Source organism: Cibotium barometz, chromosome 29 (assembly GCF_041138505.1).
Source record: "Cibotium barometz isolate CiBa-2024 chromosome 29, ASM4113850v1, whole genome shotgun sequence".
Taxonomy (NCBI): domain Eukaryota; kingdom Viridiplantae; phylum Streptophyta; class Polypodiopsida; order Cyatheales; family Cibotiaceae; genus Cibotium; species Cibotium barometz.
Genome location: NC_141074.1, coordinates 14986177 through 15006067, shown reverse-complemented (window position 1 = coordinate 15006067; position 19891 = coordinate 14986177). Strand labels below are relative to the sequence as shown.

The window sequence follows — 19891 nt, the reverse complement described above, 5'->3', positions numbered from 1 at the left end:
GTCATTCTCAACGTTCAGAAAAAACATACCTTTGTAGGCTGTAGCACATATAAACCTGCAAATTCCAAGACTCAAGTACACTCAAGTACAATGCACATCCCAAGGCATTGGCAGCATTGAAATTTGAGCTCAAGACACTCTCTCTCTCTCTCTCATAATGCCTCCTAAGGGAACCAAGAGAGCCAAGAAAGCCGATGCATGGTCATGGTGGGATGAGGTGGATGTGCTTGAGGCCAATCAAGGTGGCAGAGCAAAAAAGTGGAAATGTCGCTATTGCGGTGTCACCAAACACAACGGAGTCAACCGAATTTGCGGTCACTTAATCCATGAGCCTAGGCAAGAAACCCAACCATGCTTGTTGGTCTCAACCGACAAGAAAAGAGAGTTGGAAGCTAGGCATAATGAGGTGATTTTTCGCGCTCCTCCTGCAAGAGCTGTGGCTGCAAACCCGGCATTCTTTACCACTCCTTCAAGCAACTTCTCCGCATCCGTAGGCTCCTCTGCTGTGCATCAACAACCACCCCCTAGAGGCACACGAAGAACTCTTGCCCGTTCTTGGGATCCACGCAAACGAGAAGCCGTGGCTACAACTGTTGCAAGGTTTGAGTTCAGGCCAACTTATACACACCCTTCTTCAGAGAGCCTTCAAACCACACTTTTGGAAAAGGAAAAGGAAGCTGTAGAACAAGCCATGCAAAATGTCAAGGATGTCGAGAGAGCACATTTTTTGTGTCTTCCCATGATGCCTCTCCAACAGGCAAGTATGCCGAAGTCATCATGGAGGAATGGGCTAAGGCGATCGAGCAGGTGGGTGTTCAGGATGTGATCCAAGTCATTGGCGATGAAGAGGCCTCGAATCGAGCTACAGGCGATCTTCTTTTGGCAAGGTATCCACACATCACATTCACTCCATGCATTGCACAATCTTTTGAAAGACATTGATGGTCTTTCGTGGGTAGCACCATGCATCACAAAGGAAAAAGAAGTAGTCACATTCCTACTATAGCTCAACGTAAAAAAAATGGGTGAAATTGTACATGTGGATGGTTTTGGTGACTACTCAGTGAAATGGCATCTTGTACAGGTGATCTGAAGACATGCATGTTTGGTATCTCGAATGCTACAAATGCAGAGTTCGCTTTTTTTTTTTGTATTGCATACGCTCAAAGAAAAAGGGCAAGAATAGAAAAAAGGCATGGAATAGGCATACTGGGAAGGATGGTGCATTGACTCATAAATTAATATGTATGGGATGGCAGAACAATGGTTAGGGTGGATCCAAAGTGGGACCCTATACTTGAAAGTTGACATTCCTTTAACATGAGTTCATCCTTGTACACTACATAGCATCTATAGAATTGTGAAAAATTTGGTTTATGAATATATGTTTTGCATATAAGATGCAACTGTGATATTAGAGGCCCAAGCAGTGTGTAAGAGAGTGGAGAAGGTTATTTTGCCTGTGGGTCTACAAGTGAAAATCAAGAAAGATGAGAAGAGGTCAAGTGTAAGTGGAAATGTGCCGTGCAAACCAAGTATTAGTGGAGCCAAGGCTAGAAAATTTTTGTCGCCACCAAATAACAATGAAGGCCGTTTAATAGTTCTTCAACCATGGAAGTATAAGGCATGGAAGAAGTTACACATGATTATCCCAGATCATAGTAATAATGGCGAGACTAGAATTGCAAAGGATAATGCATGGATTGCCTTTGATAAGATTTCTACACTTCTACAAAAAATGACATTCAACAAAGAAGATGCCGATGACTTTAAAGAAATTATGACCACATTTTTACAAGCACATGGTGAAAGCACGTACATCAAGTAGCATAACACATTATATGGTAAGATCTCCAATTTTGTATGTTCCCATGTTGTTCAATGATTCTTATTGAAAATAACCAATGTGCATTTTGTTGTTGTCATTTTTATTCCAGCACATTTTGGAGGCTCATGGTTCCTAACTTGTAAATCAAGGAAGCTTAGCTATCTTGTCTATCCAAGGCATGGAGCACTCACATTAACAGGCTCGTTGTGAGTTTCAGAAGGCCACCTCGCATGTGGCGGTGGAATCCATGGAGTCAGTGCATTGAGGGAATTACTCGTGTGGTGGTATAGGAGGATTGCAGTTAGGATAGAGGAGAAAGAAGCTAATGCTAATAGAATACATTGAATTCACGGGGCTTAATGCTTTGGATATTGAAAATTTAAATCTTAAACTTCACAATTATAAATCGGTGACTTGAATAAAATTTTAATTGGTTTCAATTTATGCTTCACGATATTTACCACCTCCCATGGATACTTTCAAACTTTTGGACATTAAAAACATGGACAAGATTCAAGAGTTGAGAATATAACAATAGAGCCAAATCAAAAAGTCCCTACTCATACTCCATGATCCATGATCCATGATCAACATTTCTACTTTAAAAATGTCATTGTATTCCATTAAAAAAAACCAATTTCTTACAAGAGATGGGAGTCTACTACTACTCATAATCTTGTAGACTAGCATCCTCTGGTGCGTGAAGCCTTTCCCTCTTTGAAGATGGCTCAGCATCATCTTACAACTATAGAACTAGTGCGAACTCTTGGTATTCTGAATCTGAGAAGCTACCTTTTGCCATATTCACTTAGCATCCTGGAATACTTGATCCCACATGTTAATCCATATGCGGTATAGGCTAAGTAATATTTTCTCCTTAGAGCATACACTCTGGGCCCCTGCCTAAAGATTCGCACTGCTAACTGCTTCTCCAGACACAGGATTTTGTCTGCATTCCACCTAACAAGGTATCCCCCAAGATATCTAGATAATGTCTTGATTACAAACAATGAGAATAAAGCTTTATACTTCGAAATTTTTTTGTGGAATCAAATGAATTGTGGAAATTTCATCCGGTTAATGTACTCTCCCAGTGCTGAGTCCTTTTCATGTCCTCTCCTTGTGATCCTGATGCACACACGAGGAAATCATCCTCATACACCACCACCTACAAAAAAAAGTTATCCATAAGCCAACAAAACAAATACAATATGAAGCTTCATCACGATATTTAAAATTATTGTAATCAGACCTTCTGATTCTTATCATTAATAAGTAAATCATTTGTTCATATGTTGATTGTTGAGTCGGCATCTTGGACAGATGAAGACTCCCCTTTCCTTCCCATTTGTGAAATATTGAGTCTTTGTTGAATAGCTTGAAATTCCTCTTCAGTGAGAAGATTGGCTTTATAGTGAATAGCATCCTTTTACATCATTACTAATGTCTTAAGTGTAGGAGTATGGAACTCACTGCCCTTCACATTTGAATCCAATAGAAGATACTTATCCACACCTATATTGACAAAATCATCATCTTCTTCAAGATTCTGTGTGATGATGGCAAAGACAATAGTCCTCCTTAATGTTAAAAAACACTTGAATATCTGTTAATAGGACATACTGGTTGTCACCTATTGGATATGCGGGGAGGATTGAGGTCGAAATGTGCTCTGTTTTCTCTATCATAGCGAGGTCCTCATTGTAAATGTCTTCTATTTAGAGGGCGTCAATATCAAGCTCCTCACTGAGGTCCCTGCAGCCAAGTTTATCTTCTCTGCAACCTCGTGAACCTCATCATCTTCTACTCTTCTCTGACCTCTCCTCACCTCCTTCTATTAAAACTTTCTCATCCTTAAGTAGCAACAGATGCAAATAGTAAATAAACTTGTAGTGATAGTCAACAAGATGACATTTATGCTTGTGCATTGGGCACTTACTATGTGTCTTCTTCTTATCCTCTAGCACCTTTAAAGTATCCTTGTTTACCTTATCTCTTGAGGATATGGAAGAAGCAAGATCATCCACATGCATGTACAGAACATTGTCCAGGATGACTCCATCATTCGAAGTTGTCTCTTGGTATTGCTGCTCTTTCTCTTGGAGATAGAAGCGTTCAGACAAAATCATATCCTCGACGAAGACATTGCAAGAAAACATACGTGCTATCTAAGGTTGGCGATGGTGCTGGCCAACTTTGTGAAGAAAGTTGAACAATTTCTCCTCAGGAGTTTCTTCAAACTCATTATTGGGTTTGACCTCGATCTCAAAAGGATGCATCTACAAGTAGAAAAAAGATATCAAAATGATTGTTAACAAGCTGCAGGCTCTTCAGCAAGAAGTTCTTCAGGCTGGGAAGGAGATATCGTCAAAGGATATGGCCATCACATTGCTGTCGCATTTGCCTTCTCGTACTCAACTTTCTACTCTTCTTTGATTACCAGTGTGGCAGGCTCAGCACCATCACATGGGAGGAGCTTGTGCCCATGGTCTTGGACCAAGAGGAAAGATTCACTAACCCTCCACAAGGCGGAGGTTTGGAGGCCTCAACTGGCCAATGGTCGAAAGCTTCATGTAACAAGGGCAAAGGGAAAGCTTCATCGGAGAAGTCCTATGAGAAGATGTCTAACTCAGACCACGAGAAACTCAAGACAGAGAGGACCTGTAATGATTGTGGCGAGAAAGGCCACTATTGGAGGCAGTGTCCCAAGCAGAGCACCGCGAAGGGTGCCGAATCCTCAGCAACAACCGTGAAGACTCCAGCTTTTGTGCACTTGGAGGCGATGGACACCGATGTTTCATTTTCTTCAAGGTTGGATGACTCTCCGCTACTCGGGAGTGGATTCTAGACAGTGGTACTTCAGGCACATGACTCCTCCTCGTTCGGATTTACAGGATCTTTGCAGGTATTCTGGTCACATTCTTACTGGGGATACATCCACTCTCCCAGTTCATAGTGAGGGCAGGTTGGAGAGTGTTCTCGATGTGGCAGAGAGGGGAAGCATTCCTCCCAGGTGTTGTATGTTCCGTCACTTGGTTTTCATCTGTTGTCAATGCATCATGTTTGCAAGACTGGCGTACGGGTGGAGTTTGATGAGCATTTTGTTGTTCTCCGAGACAAGGCAACAGGCCAGGTAGTTTGGGAAGGTGGAGTGGAGAATGGAGTTTACAAACTTTCACCACTCTCTCTCTCTCAGGTCCTCGGTTTTGTGATGAGTGGCAGTCTGGTAATGGCCACTTAAGTGTGGATACGCTGCAGGTGCAAGCTTTCCCGGACCAGATGGTGGATAGCTTGCCAGGAACTTTCCAGTACAGACGTTGGTAGTTCTTGTGTTCGTCAGTCAGAGGAAACTTTACAGGTAACTTATGCTCTGATGTCTCGTAGTATTCGGGACAAAGAAACTCCTGTAGATGAGGAAGTTCTTTCCACGGGGACCTATTAGAAAGCCAGGCAGGTGACAGTTGATTACTTGCAGAAGGAGGTGGATGTTGCACATTCTCCAGGCTTTGTGGTTCCGGATTCAGAGGGGGTTGGTTACAAGTTTCCGAAGGCCTTGAGTGGTCTTCCGCAGGTTTCCAGGACTTGGCATCCCACCGTAATAGGTGTTGATCCTTGTGAGCAGTATATGCCTCCTTGACTCGGAAGCACAATGGTTCATTGATTTGGTTGATGTATACCAGATTGGACGAGAGCTTCCTGATGAGGTTGTTGAGCTCATGTTTGCAGACGACTCTTTGGGAGGCAGGATTGCGTATCTTGTGGTTTCTACAGCATGCGAAGGATCTTGGACTCTTTTACACAGGAGAGGGATTGATGGATGGAGTCAGACTCCACGGATGGAGTGACTCAGATTGGGGAGGAGAGCCAGACACGAGGACCTTGACATCATGCTACAGTTTTTCCCTTGGCTCAGGAGCAGTTTTATGGAGCAGTAAGAGGCAGTCATCTAATGTTGGTAGTAGGCAAGGACGCTGCAGTTCTTGCATACGTGGTAAGCAGCACAGGGAATCCTTTCCGAAGCAGGCTTCCAGGCGAGCTTCGAAACCTTTGGAGTTGATTCACACTGACTTGTGTGGACCACAGCAGATACCATCCTTGGGAGGATCTCTCTACTTCATGCTGCTTGTTGATGATTGTACCAGATTCACGTGGGTCTACTTTCTTTCACAGAAGGACCAGGCTTTTGCTCGGTTCAAGGATTGGCACGTGATGGTGGAGAAAGAGTCTGGATTTCAGGTCAAGACTCTCAGGGCTGACAAAGGAGGGGAATTCTCCTTGACTGTATTCTTTCGGTTTTGTGCAGATCATGGCATCAAGAGGGAATTGGCCAATACCGGATCGCCTTCGGAGAATGGAGTTGTTGAACGTAAGAACAGGACTGTGGTGGAGATGGCGAGGACCATGCTGGAGCATCGAGATCTTCCTCGTCCACTTTGGGGTGAGGCTGTGGCGACAGCTGTCCATACCATTAACCGCTCTCCGACGACTTCTGTACCCCATATGACTCCATTTGAGGCATATTTTGGCAGGAAACCCGATGTCTCGCACTTCCATGTCTTTGGGAGTGACGCGTATGTACATATTCCGAAGAAGCAGAGGGGGAAGCTTGACTCCAAGTCCCGCAAGCTGGTATTTGTGGGGTATAACTCTCTTTCCAAAGGATACAGGTTGTATGATCCAGAGAGGAACGAGATTGTTGTCAGCCGGGATGTGGTCTTTGACGAGCATGTTCCAGCATCCACTGTCGAGGAGCCGCCACTTCTTGGAGATCCAGAGTCTGATGATGATTCCCAGTCTACCACTCCAGTTGATCCACCTCAGTCATCACAGGAGGTTGAGCCCGCAGCTGGAGTTGAGCCCCCGCGAACACAGGAGGCTCCACGATCTGTTCGAGTACCTAGGTGGTTGATGGACACCCTTCGGGAGTCAGGTGTCACGGAGCTACCCTTCGAGTGGACCACAGAGGACGGCCCTCGAAGATCACATCGAGTTCGAGATAAAAGCAACACGGCGGAGCTTCTTCAGGTGAACTATGCTCTTATGTCTCGTATCATGCGGGATAAAGAGCCCACTTCCGTAAAGGAAGCCCTTTCACAGGATACTTGGAGGGAAGCCATGCAGGTGGAACTTGACGCCATCGAGAAGAACAACACTTGGGAGTTGGTACCGAGGCCGTCGAAGCGGTCAGTCATTGGTGTCAAATGGGTCTTTAAGACCAAGTACGCGGCTGATGGGTCGGTGGACAAACACAAAGCCAGGCTCGTGGCTAAGGGTTATGCTCAGCGGCCAGGCATCGACTACGAGGATACCTTTGCACCGACAGCGTGGATGACCACGATTCGGACCGTTCTTGCCCTTGCTTCTTCTCAGAGGTGGCCCGTGTACCAGATGGATGTAAAATCGGCGTTCCTTAATGGTGACCTGCAGGAGGAGGTGTACGTTGAGCAGCCTCCAGGCTTCATTGTTCTAGAATCGGAAGGGATGGTTTACAGGTTACGTAAGGCCTTGTATGGTCTTACGCAGGCTCCGCGGGCTTGGAATCAGAAGATTGATTCCTTCTTTATTCAGACTGGATTCCAGAGATCGGTTGCAGATCCGAACCTGTATCTCTTTCGGGAACGCGGCATGGTCACACTCATCATCCTTTATGTGGATGATCTCATTCTCACCGGCGGTCATGTGGAGCACATTGGAGTGACGAAGGCTGCCTTGTCAAAGGAGTTTGAGATGACCGACTTAGGCTTACTCCACTTCTTCTTGGGATTGGAGATCTGGCAGACCCAGAGGGGGTTTTTCGTCTCTCAGCAGCGGTATGTTCATGAGTTGCTTGAGGCCTTTGGGATGGAGAACTGCAAGCCTATTACTTCGCCGATGGACCCGAACACAAAGTTAACCGTTACAGATCCTTGTGAGCCAGTTGATGCCTCGCAGTACCGGAAGTTGGTTGGTTCATTGATCTGGTTGCTGAACACCAGATTGGACTTGAGCTTCTCCGTGGGGCTGTTGAGCTCTTTTATGCAGACGCCATTGAAGACTCATTGGGACGCAGGATTGCGGATCTTGCGGTATCTGCAAAGTACGAAGGATCTGGGACTCTTTTACACAGGAGGGAATGGAGTCAAGCTCCAAGGTTGGAGTGACTCAGATTGGGGAGGAGATCCAGACACGAGGAGATCTACTTCAGGATACACTTTTACCCTCGGCTCAGGAGCGGTTTCTTGGAGCAGCAAGAAGCAGCCAACTATTGCCCTTTCTTCGACAGAGGCAGAGTATCGGGCTGCTTGTGGTGCTGCTTGTGAGGTTGTATGGCTGCGGAGGCTGCTAGGCGAGATGGGGTTTCCACAGAGGGAGCCCACAGTCATCCAGTGTGATAACCAGAGTTGTATAGCTATTGCTCGGAACCCGGTTTTCCATGCCCGGACCAAGCATATAGAGATACAATATCACTTTGTTCGTGAGAAGATCTTGGCGGGTGACATCTTGCTACTTTATTGTTCGACAGAGGACAATGCGGCGGACCTCTTCACGAAGTCTCTACCTCAGGCTACGCTCAGGCGGCATTCCAGCTCCCTGGGGTTGGTTACACAGCCAGGAGCTGAGAGGGGGTGTTAGAAGTCATCTCCTGTCTATTTGTATACACCAGGGCCTCTGTTGTGGGTGTGCCCGCCCGTATATCATTTTTCCACACTCCCCGTATTTTTTCCCTATTTTTCCCATTTTTTTCTAGTGGCTGGAGGGCTGCCAGGTGATGCCAGGAGCACTCTGAAGCTGGCCGACTGCATCTGTATCAGTCGTGGGCTGTCTGAGTGCTGGCCGACTTGTTCTGTGCAGGCATGGGGCATCAGATGCTGGCCGACTGCTAATATCAGCAGTCGTGGACATTTATTCAGTCGTGGGCCTCTTTTAGAGCTGGCCGACTGCCCTCATGGGCTTGTATATATTGCCCCCCATCCTCCTCCACTTTCTCATTCAGTATCTCCGGGATCTTGTGTATAGAGAAGAGTTTACACACATCTCTCTGTGTTTCTTGTGCTGATTATTTTCTGCAGTCTACTTGCTCTTGTCTACCCAAGTTTGGATATCATTTCCGCTGCATATTCTGACAGGCCCCCCACTTGTTGTATCATATTTTCAGGATTTTCTTGTGTATATAGAGCAGAGTTACACACCTCTCTCTCTCCTTCTCCATTGCTGTATTTTTCTGCAGTGCACTTGCTCTTGTGTTCTCAGATTTTGTCGTCATCTCCGCTACATATTCTGACAGAGGCCCCCCTTTACAAGGTGTGTGCATATGCTGCCACCACACATGCCACATGTCAAGGCATGATGCCAAGTGTCCCTAGGAGGTGTCACCTTTACATATCATTGCTTACATAAGATCCTTCTAAGAGCTTGTTCCCACACACTAACGGCTGTTCACACACATTATTTAAAATCTAAGCTTATGCACGCTAGAGTGCTAGTTTAAATAACCACCTAGCACTTGTTTATTCCCACATTAACCACTACTAATATTTAACAATCCCTGCTCACCGCGTCACCTATAAGAGTGCGGGGGAAGGCCCGGGCATGTGTGTGCGTGTAGGATTAGAAATCTCCCTCCCAAAAAAAAGAGACCTGATGCACATATTGGCACAATGGCCAGAATCATTCATATTCACATGAAGTCGATGCACTCTTTACGCTGCAATGTGCGCAAATCTATGACTAAATGTTCAAATCCAGGTCCCAGTTTTTGGGATTCTCATACTGGCTGCTTCGCATAAAAAGGGCATTACAAAAAAAAAAGGCAAGCTGGGCCCTGAACACAAATGACTGCCTTTTTATTTTCCATTTCCTATAAAACTGCCAAGGCCTTCCTGACACCTCTGTACCAATTTCGACTTTGATTTGTTTGCAACTGCCTCCATTTCTGTCCCATGCAAATATGTTTCGTTCGGTACTGCACGTTTGCCTTTCCACTCCCATTCCATAAGCCTAAGATTTGTCCATACCTGCCAGGTTTTATTTGAAAAGTTTTTGTAAATTGTATCAATGGCCTGCCATTTCCAATTCAAACTTTCTGTTTTGGAAAGCCCTCGAATTTTTGTTCTGTGGGCATTCCAAGTTATTTTTTTCTCACATGCTTCCCGGTAGAAAACAATCAGCTCCTAAGGTCATGCTGTAGAAACATCCTAGAAACAGTCCAAGCGTCTTCCTTACAAATAAAAGCCGTTTAATACTGTAAGAAACATCCTAGAAACTAAAATGCTCATCCTTGTGCTAGATCCTAACGAAAGTGTTAGTTTACTGCGTGCTGCACTCGTTTGTCCCCTCAGTTAAAACGTGTGCCTTCACTGCTTGTGGTGTGTGTTCTAGGAAAACAAGGTTTCAGCAACACAACTACGCATGACATATCCGGGTTGCGTAAGCCAAATGCATGCGTACTAAAAGCTTGCAGTTATCTTTTCGTGATAATGCTAACAGAGCAACCATGCTTCTAGGCTTCTTTTGCACAGAGCCTGAGAAACCAGCGCGTACTTAATGCGATCCTCGATCTCTCCTAGGGGATAAATACCTGTGCGGATTGGGAATACTCCGAGGAAGCCGATTGCAGGTCCGTCAGGTAAGAGCGAGTGGACTGCAGGACGGTGTCGGTGGACTCGGCGACGCTGCGACGGAGCTCCTGCGCCTGGGCGACGGTGTAGGATAGCCACGGACTACTGTCGCCATCTGAAGGGGCGTAGGGAGCAGGAGATGCTTCTGGCAGATGCTGCAGCTGCTCTTCTTTTCGCGGCAGCGATGGATTGCTCGCTTCCGCCATCGCTACTGGACTCAAGCTCTGCTAATTTGTAAAAATACAAGCTGTTTTAAACCATAATGCTTATTTTTACAAGCTGTTTTAAACCATAATGCTTATTTAAAATGTACAACAGTATGAAATCAAATGACCTAGTCGATGCAATTGCTTTGTATTATATTTTGGAAAATGATTTATTCTTAGAGTTAAAATGAAGAAACATAGGTAACTTTATTGAATGACAAGAATGAAAATTGATTATGATTACTCATCAATATGAAATCAAGAATGTTGTTTTAGAACTTTTAGACTTTTTGTGAGGAACAAGCAAGATGCTCCGATTGTTCGCTAAATATAGCAGAAGCCTCGCATAATTTTTGTACAACATGCTAACCACAATAATCCTTGATTAAGTTCATCATTTTAAATACACCAACACTATGAGCGGAAAAAACACCACACGCAAGAGAGGTGGCACAAATCTCTCCTTAAATTTATAAACGTAGAGCAATGTGCTCCTTCTGCAGAAAATCACTTTCGATGTCGAAATTGTAGAGAATGGAGTTTTTTCACGACATTGATGTTATAGGCTACTGCACCTCCCAAGAGAGAACTCTACCCATTCACAATCGAAAGACAACAACTATCGTTGGAAATGCTTCGAGCTCAAGTCCCTTGAGGCTCTCCAAGCTCGCTTTGGGAAGCTTCACTCCTCCACGCTATCACCACGGAGTCACTCACACCACAATGCAATGCAATCTTCCTCTCACCCTCCAATGTACATGCATAAAAGAGGAACATGCACTAGAGTACTCTCTCTCTCTCTCTCTCTCTCTCTCTCTCTCTCTCTCTCTCTCTCTCTCTCCAAAGCAAGAGCTCTCATAGCACAAAGGGGATTGTGTTCTTTCATTATGAGAAATTGCCTTTTATACATCTGGCCCTTATTCACACTTGGGCGCCCAAAACTTACTAACTAAGGCCATCTTAAAATGTACAACTTTTATAATGCCTTTACATGACACTTATTAATGTCCTCAATTGGAGGAGCATCTTTGTTAATCCAAAATGGGATAACATCCCCCCCTACCTGATGTAGATTCTGTCCTCAAAACCTTTTACCTAGGTCGAAAAACCTGGTCACTGAACTCGTGTCTATAGAAGTTCTGGCGGGATTGAAGCTTTTTAAGGGTTCTCTGAATGATGAGTGTAAAGTCTAGAACCCGGTGTCTACCATGTCTTCGAGCGTGACATGCATGTAACTCAGAAGACACTTGAGGCGATGATAATAAAGTATCATGCCTCATTCAGTTGGGCCTTTGTTCATGTCGAAGCAAAGCTCCTCGGCCTCAAATCTACGATCAACTTCATGAATCTGACGGTGGCTACTATGTCTGGATCTAGAATTCTACGCCATGCAAGCAATTGTTGTCCTTGACTCATGATATCCTAGAATGTTGATGGCGAGAATTGAGGGAAGTTGTAACAGACGTGAGAGTCTCTTTGATTTGCTTCATGGAATTGGAGTGGAGTGAGCCGTATTTTGATTGGCATGTAAAGTGGATCCACTCTTTGTGTTGGTGGGGAGCACTGGTATTAAAAACTATATTTTGGCGCTGTTAGGAACTCCTTGCACCAATCATGTTGTATGCCAAAATCCTCGAGTCGAGGGTTGGTATCATCTGTTTTGATTGCTGTATAGCTTCCCCTTGTATGTACTAGGTGTTGTTTGTGCCATCTGTGAAAACAATAGCTAATTATGAATGTTGCAATTCGGATTTCAAGCAGATCAGCCAAGTGCGAATTGGCCAGCTTGGTGTGACGAGCCACATTCTCCCACAAGGTCCTCTCTTCTCCCACTAGTAGTAGCTCTTCTAATTCTAGCATTGGGGCTCGGAGAGGGTATGGTACATAGGGCTGCCTTCGTGACTCCATGTTAGAGTATGTATCCGACAAGATTCTTTTGGTATGCTCAAATGGTGTGATTTGCATCAGCACTTTGAACATGAGTTTAGGCTTCAAAAGGGGATTGCGTACTCAGATGAAGCCCTCATACTCTGCACAGCTGACAAAGACTCAAGGACATTTACATCGGTAAAAGTTTGTATATCCTCTTGAGGGTGAAGATCACGTACCTCATCAAGCAGCCTTGGTGGAGATAGAGTTAGTGCCGGCATCTCCTCAGTGACAAGAGGGTTAGTGGGAAAATCAAATGGGGATAGAAGAGAGGCGAGAGAAAGTACAATCGGCCTCAGTTTTGTTTGTAGGAGATACGCTATGTAAAAGAAGTGGAGGATCCTGGTGTTTCTTCTTAACCCTCTCCTGAACTTGGGAGCGGTTGGGTGGGCTTGTTAGTTTTCATATATTCTTGGAGGTCAAGTAGATCTATTGTGGTTATATTAGGATATTCAATATGCTCCTTATCAAAATTATAAACCACATTGTGAGCATAGCCTCCAAATGCTTATGGATGTTTCTATAGAGTTTTATAATACCAAACGGATGATATAATGTGGATTCAAATATATTTAGATGTTGATGGGTATTATAAACTTCAATCCAATCGTGTTACCCATTGGTAGCTACGTGCAACAACTTCGTAGTTGGCAGGTGTTAATGGTATGTCATTTGGTAGAAACAAGTCCAGTTTATCAACACTGTCATCCAGGATGTCCAATTGTTGCAGCACCCAACACCAACTACGAAGGTTGAGCACTATGGGATGTAAGGGGAAGAAGAAAATATTAGCTGGGTTAGTAAGGACTATATCCCCTTGAAGGATTCCCATTACCAAGGTTGGGTCTGCATCCCTTTCTATGTTCTAATGAATTAGTATGAGGTCTCCTAAACTGAAGTCTTCGGTGAGGTTAATTTTGTATTGAAGAGGAGAGAGGGTTAGTGTAGATAAAAATAATGTTTCAATTGCTCTCTTTCAGTTTGAAGGCTCACCACTTTCTATTATGCGGTAGCAATGGCTTCTTTGAATGATTTGATCTGCTTAGTACAGCCTTCTTCTTTAGCTTGGAACGTAGCATGTGTTTCCTTTAGCTGTTGTGTATGTTGTGCCTCTTTCTCCTTGGTATGTGCCACTTCCTTTTGTAGTTGTTCCTTTGTTTGGCCTACCTGTGCCTTGAGCTTTGCATTTTCTTTGGTCGTCCGAACTATGGTTTTGCTGAGAAGTCGATTGTGCCCATCCAAGGGTTGGAGCCTTGCCTCCTATTCTTCAGCTACCTTTAAACCCTTTAAGTTTACCTCTTTGTGCATGGCATCGGTTGTGCTACTATGTGTTCCTTAGAGCCTGCACCTATGCACTGGCATCCTGGACCTGTTTTTGCCAGAGCTCAGCATTTTTGTCATGCATCATATGAGCAGTGAGCAAGTGACAATGCAGCATATGAGCAGTGAGCAAGTGACAATGCCATACCTGTTGTTCTTAGGACCATATTCCTACACTTGTGGAGACTGAGCCTTCTGTTTCATAAATTTGGCATTGTAGCAGCCTGTCAAGTCCTTCCTTGGTCTCTTCTAGGAAACAATCGGCCTGCAGATTGTGTAAGAAGGACCCTTTCTTTATAGTATCCTCAACGTCGATTCTCCTTCGCTTGCTGGGGCTCAGAGTTTCGTCAGCTCTCTTTCGCTTCTCAGCTTCTTGATCATTTTGAGTAGTCTCTGGGTGTGCTGAAGTGGCTTCTTCATTCTTTTCACCCACATCTGTTTGTGGAACTAGTTGTACCTCTGGAGATTATGTGGCTCCTATCTCATCTGAAATGGGGAGATCCTATAGTGATGAGAGGTTTTTGAACACATTGGTGGCCGGGCTAGTAGGTGGTGTTTGTATGATTGACTCAGGGACTGTGCTCATGCTCTCCATTCCCAATTCAGTGGTTGCTATCCCTGGCGTTGGTTTTGGTGTTCCTAGAGAGCTGGTTTTTGCACATAAGCAGCTTGAGAAGAAGACAAATAGAATGTACAAATGGGAAAAGACGATGTATTTATTGCCTAGGCGTGGCCCCGACGACCATCTTTATTGGGTATGCCACGTGTCCGCCTCTACGATTCGTGGAGGTTTTTTAACCGTTTCACAGCGTGAACTGGCATGAGTTGGTTCACCACGTGAACTAGCTTGAAGTGTTTTGCGACGTGAAACAGCTGGGAGCGACGCGAACCAACCTAAACCGGTTCACGACGTGAACTAGTATTTTCCCTTATGCATGCAAATATTGATGCCCTATGGATTCCTATATGCTCAAACATTCCAAGGCCACACATTATGCATTCAGAGGAGTAGAAGAGTACACGTGAAACGAATGAACATGTTTCACGGCATGAAAAACATAGCCCTTTACCTTATACCCACTTGCTTGGAGCTCGGTACCCCTTGTTATCCTCCTTCCTTTTATTTCCACGGAAACCAATGTTGTACTTGGGAGCTCCTGGTGGGTATGTGTTGTTGTAAACACTTTAGTTCGGATTGAGAATTTTTAAGTTTTCCTTCCATCTAGTGGAGGAGTACAACCACCGAATCCTGGTGAACTGGTTTCGTTTCATGTGCAGGTAGGTGCACGTCTTCATTACCTTGGTCCATAAGTTGGTTTCGCTTTATCTCCTTGATGGATGACATTGGCAGTTTTGCATTTCCTTGTTTACTTGGTTGAACTGGTGTCTTCTTCCAGAACAATTTTAGTGTGCTGCCTTAACACTTGATTGAGCCGGGAACCTGATTGTGTCTATGGCTCTTGTTGAAAGATGTAATCGCGGTGTTGTGTGTATGTGGGAAAGCACCCTAGAGGTGCAAGATATTGTGGTAAGAAAAGAATGCCACATGTAATATTGAATGGTGTATGAGTGTTGACCAAAAGAGTGGAAAAGGAGTTGCCACATGGATGATAATGTGTAAAGTGGGATAAGGCTAGAAGGCCTATATCATTGTATGGTTCACTTGAGATATGCAATAGAATTGAGTGTTGAGTGTGCAATCTTTCTCTCTCTCTCTCTTATGGAGTTTGTAGTATGGTTTAATCCACCTTAATTATGTTGCTTAATCTATGTCTATCACCATGATCAATCCCATTTTAGGGTTGTCAGCATGGTATCAGAGCTTGGGTGGGCTCTTGGTCATGGTGAATATTTATGTATAGTTTTTCTTGGTTATGAGTTCTTTGATTAAGCATTATTTTCAGCTTATTATGAAAAAAATTAGCACACTCATTGTCATTAGTATTGCATTTGGAGAGAGATTATGCCCATGGAGATTTGGAGTTTATGATGCTGCCAAAGAAACTGAAAAATGGAGATTTCAACAAGTATGATGGCTATGGAGTCTTCGGTGTCAACAAGAAAGCTGCCAAGGAGATTTGAGAAGGTATTTTTGGTAATTTTTACCTCTAATTTGGTATTTGAGCTTGGAAGAATGTTAATATTTGAGAAGGGTTGCTATGTGTGGGATTTGTGAATCCCATGGCTCTTGCATTTTGGGCAAAGAGCAAGTTTGAAGGTGCAAGCTTGTCAACTTGGTGGCAAGCTATAATGGGCTGATTTGCAGCTCATGTTGGAGCATGTTGAAAGGGCATGGCTCACAGAGTTGCTCATGGAAGATGGGCAACAATGGTGGAAGCACTTAATAGCTTTCACATGTTTGGCACCTAGAGATTTCTTGTGAGAAATCTAGTTGAAGGCACCCTTGGAGTAGTTTCCTTGTGAGAGAAGTCGCATGGAAAGCTTGCTTGTCAAAGATGGAAGAGGCACGCGGTTATGAAGCTCATGTGTGAGCTCAACATGGTCATGTAAATGGCTATGATGAAACCTTATGAAAGAGGTTAAAGAGGCAAAGATTTGTGCATTAAGAAGGATTCATTCATGAAGCATGCTATGGCGAAAGACATGCAATTTGGAGCTCAAGGAGCTCACAATAGCCATATTTGAGTGTTTCCAAGAGCAACCAGCACAGACTATTGCAGTAGCAATGTGAGAAAAGGAGACAACAAGCAAGTGTCAAAGAGCTCTTAGTTTGCAAGAAGAGAGATGTTGGAAAAAGATTAGCAAAACAATGAAGATGGTGGTTATAAGCAACAATGGCGATATGAGAAATAGTTGGGAGCTTGAATGGGCCTCACAAGTTGAAGTGTAAAGAGGGTCGGTGTTTCAATCACCTTCAACAACTCGTTTTGTGACCTGGTTGGGCATTGCACAGCAGGCTCATCGAGAGCTGCTTCAACCCCTGTGGTGGCAGGGCAGGGGCATAATGTGGCACGGCAGGTGCCGAGTGTGTGGACACTTCGGCAAAGGACATAGCCATGGGCTATAGGAGAAGCTGGTGCTGCAGAAGCAACAGGTAGGCAGAATGCAGGAGGAGGTCATGTCCTGGGAGCAGGAGGCTGCTGAGAGCTAGGTGCTTGTTCTTGCGAGCAAGGAGAGTGACCCCAAGCTTGGAAGGCTGGGATGATGAGCAGGTGACGTTGCTGAGCAGAGAGATGGAGAGCCTTAAGGCATTGAATAGAGGCACTCTGTCGAGCTCCACACCATAAGCCAAGATCTGCAAAGCATGGGGTCTGTCTCATTAAATCCACCCAAGAGCAGCTGCTGTGCTGCTGATTAGGTCCCATGATGAACAAGACCCAAGAGAAGCCGAGGACATTATTGTCGACCTCGGTAATCAAAACAATGTAGTAGAGCAGTTGGTCTATTTACTGGCAGCAAGAACACAACAAGTCTCAGAAGAGCCCACGTAGAGAGGAAGCAATCAACTTTGGCGATGGTGAAATCGAAGGAGCAACAACAGAAAAGGAAAGCTGCAAATTAGAAGCGCAGCATCAGGAGAATGATAGGACGGTGGTAGCAGTGAATGGTTCACAAATTTCTTTAATTTTTTTTTTAAAAAAAGAAGGATAACGTTCAAAGTTCAAACGTAAGGCCTAAAATTTGCCTTATTAAGCCCCCATTCACACAAGTTCTTGTAAACACTTAAGGTCTTGTTCACATGCATAAAAGATGCAGCATGTGTTTGCCTTGTTTGTATAACATATCCATGTATATGTGTTGACACACGGGTTCGCTGCCCGTCAGCCTCGGCCAAAAGACTTTGAAATTTTTATTCTCACCCACAATTGATGATGGACAACTGTTGCCCGAGCTTGCGTGCTCAAAACAAGATATGTATTTTTTGTTTTCACCCATTTGGTATGAGGGTGCCCTACTCGAGCAACAGTGTTTTCACCCATTTGGTATGAAGCTTGAAATGGTTGTTGTAATGTGTGCATGAGCGATACATGTGTGAGGTGCATGCGCATGGGTTGGTTCCCACCCGAACTTCTACATTCAAATTGGACTCAGTGGTTCCGCTGTGAGCGAGTCGGCTCAAAAAAGACTTGGTGTCTAAGATGGTAGACACGCGCACACATGTTCGGTTGATGAACACTCCAATGTATCATTGAGGGGGAGTGTTGAGAGGTAGCGATTACGATTGTGCAATGCTACATTGATGGGTGATGGGTGAGTTGTGGAACACCTCAATTAAGAGGGGGTGTCGAGAGATGTAATCGCGGTGTTGTGTATGTGGGAAAGCACCCTAGAGGTGCAAGATATTGTGGTAAGATAAGAATGCCACATGTAATATTGAACGATGTATGAGTGTTGACTAAAAGAGTGGAAAAGGAGTTGCCACATGGATGATGATGTGTAAAGTGGGATAAGGCTAGAAGGCTAATATCATTGTATAGTTCACTTGAGATATGCAATAGAATTGAGTGTTAAGTGTGCAATCTCTCTCTCTCTCTCTCTCTCTCTCTCTCTCTCTCTCTCTTATGGAGTTCTTAGTGTGGTTTAATCCACCTTAATTATGTTGTTTAATCTATGTGTGGTTTAATCTACCTTAATTATGTTGTTTAATCTATGTGTGGTTTAATCCACCTTAATTATGTTGTTTAATCTGTCTGGTTAATCTCTCTTATGGAGTTCTTAGTGTGGTTTAATCCACCTTAATTATGTTGCTTAATCTATGTCTTTCACCATGATCAATCCCATTTTAGGATTGTTTACGCGGTTCTTTTGGTACATGCGACCTTGGATTGTGGATCGGTTTTTGGTACCCATACCGTTGCATTTCCTTGATAGTAGCCCTATGCTGCTAGTAAGTCTTTTTTGACGCACCGCTTTTGAATGCTGAGTTGTGTGCAAGCTTTCTTGGAATGCTGGTTTCTCTCCTTGGTTTGATTCCCTTGTCTTTTACCTGTATCATGGCTTTCCTGCCTTGATACTGACGAGGTTTTTTATATATCATAGTATCCCTGGGCTTGAAGCTGGGCTTTGGGAACCCACTGTTGTTTAACTAGATACCTTTGCTGCTTTTTCTGTGGTTCTCTTGAATGGGGATGATGTTTTGACATGGATGTTTGTTCTGTTGAGTCCTCACCCTTGCTTGGCATTGGTGGCTCCATGTCGCATGTAAAAGCTTGTTTTCCCTTGTATAATGGACTCCATAATGGAAGGTTGATGGTTTCTTTGCCATCATTGAGTTGTACTTCTCATTTTGCCCATTGGATGTGATAGTTATTGGCGCAAATCTAGGATCATCCAAGAAGCATCTCCTCTTCCATGGTTCCTGTAGGCATAACAAATACCTTTCCAACCAAGGGATTATTTTTTATTGAGATGTTTATGTTCAAAAATCCCATTGTTTGTGTAACAGATGGATGCACACTATGAACCTGTGCATTAGTTGCCTCTAGGGGGGGAGGTTGTTTAAAGCTACCCATGTTTCATGGGAAATCAAGTTATGACTTGACCCCGTATCAATCAAAGCAATGCTTGTTGTGTGACTACCCTTTATAGAGACATTTTACACTAAGTTGTGTAGGTTTAATATCTAGATCATCCTTGTCAAGCAAGGTGAGTGAAGCCATGTTCATTGTGGTAGCGTTCATGTTTTGTATTGGCTTCCCACGCCTTGGCTTCCTCTTAAGCCTATGTGATCTTTTCCTTGACTAGCTCTTTTTTTCTATTTTAGAAGATGCACTTATGTGAGCATTTCTTGGGTCAAGGCTCCAGAATATTTCTTGAGTTTGCTTCCATTGATATATCCCTCCCTTTTCACCCCATCTATGGTTTCAATTCGGACTGACCCTTGAGGGGTGATTTTAGACACTCTAAAAGGCCTGATCCGTGGCCAATCACATAACGGGCTTGTAATGGATGCACTAGTGGACTATTAGGCCCAACAAAATCAATACCCCATTTCTCAAAGGGTTGTCTCACAATGATAGGGGTGAGTGGCATCTTGTCCCTTTGTTGTG

General features: G+C 44.1%; 1 protein-coding gene across 2 annotated transcripts in view; it reads right to left on the bottom strand.

Moving 5' to 3' along the window:
- LOC147621890 (RGS1-HXK1-interacting protein 1-like) overlaps window positions 1–10708 on the bottom strand; it is a 67424-nt gene extending 56716 nt beyond the window's left edge. Inside the window, exon 1 of one of the 2 annotated variants that reach the window (XM_086822910.1) lies at window positions 10386–10708. In XM_086822910.1, coding sequence (XP_086679036.1) covers window positions 10386–10631 — 246 coding nt within the window. In that variant the 5' untranslated portion in view covers window positions 10632–10708. The remainder of the gene's footprint in view (window positions 1–10385) is intronic. The other variant, XM_086822909.1, reaches the window with a different exon arrangement.
- Between the last annotated feature and the right edge of the window lie 9183 nt (window positions 10709–19891).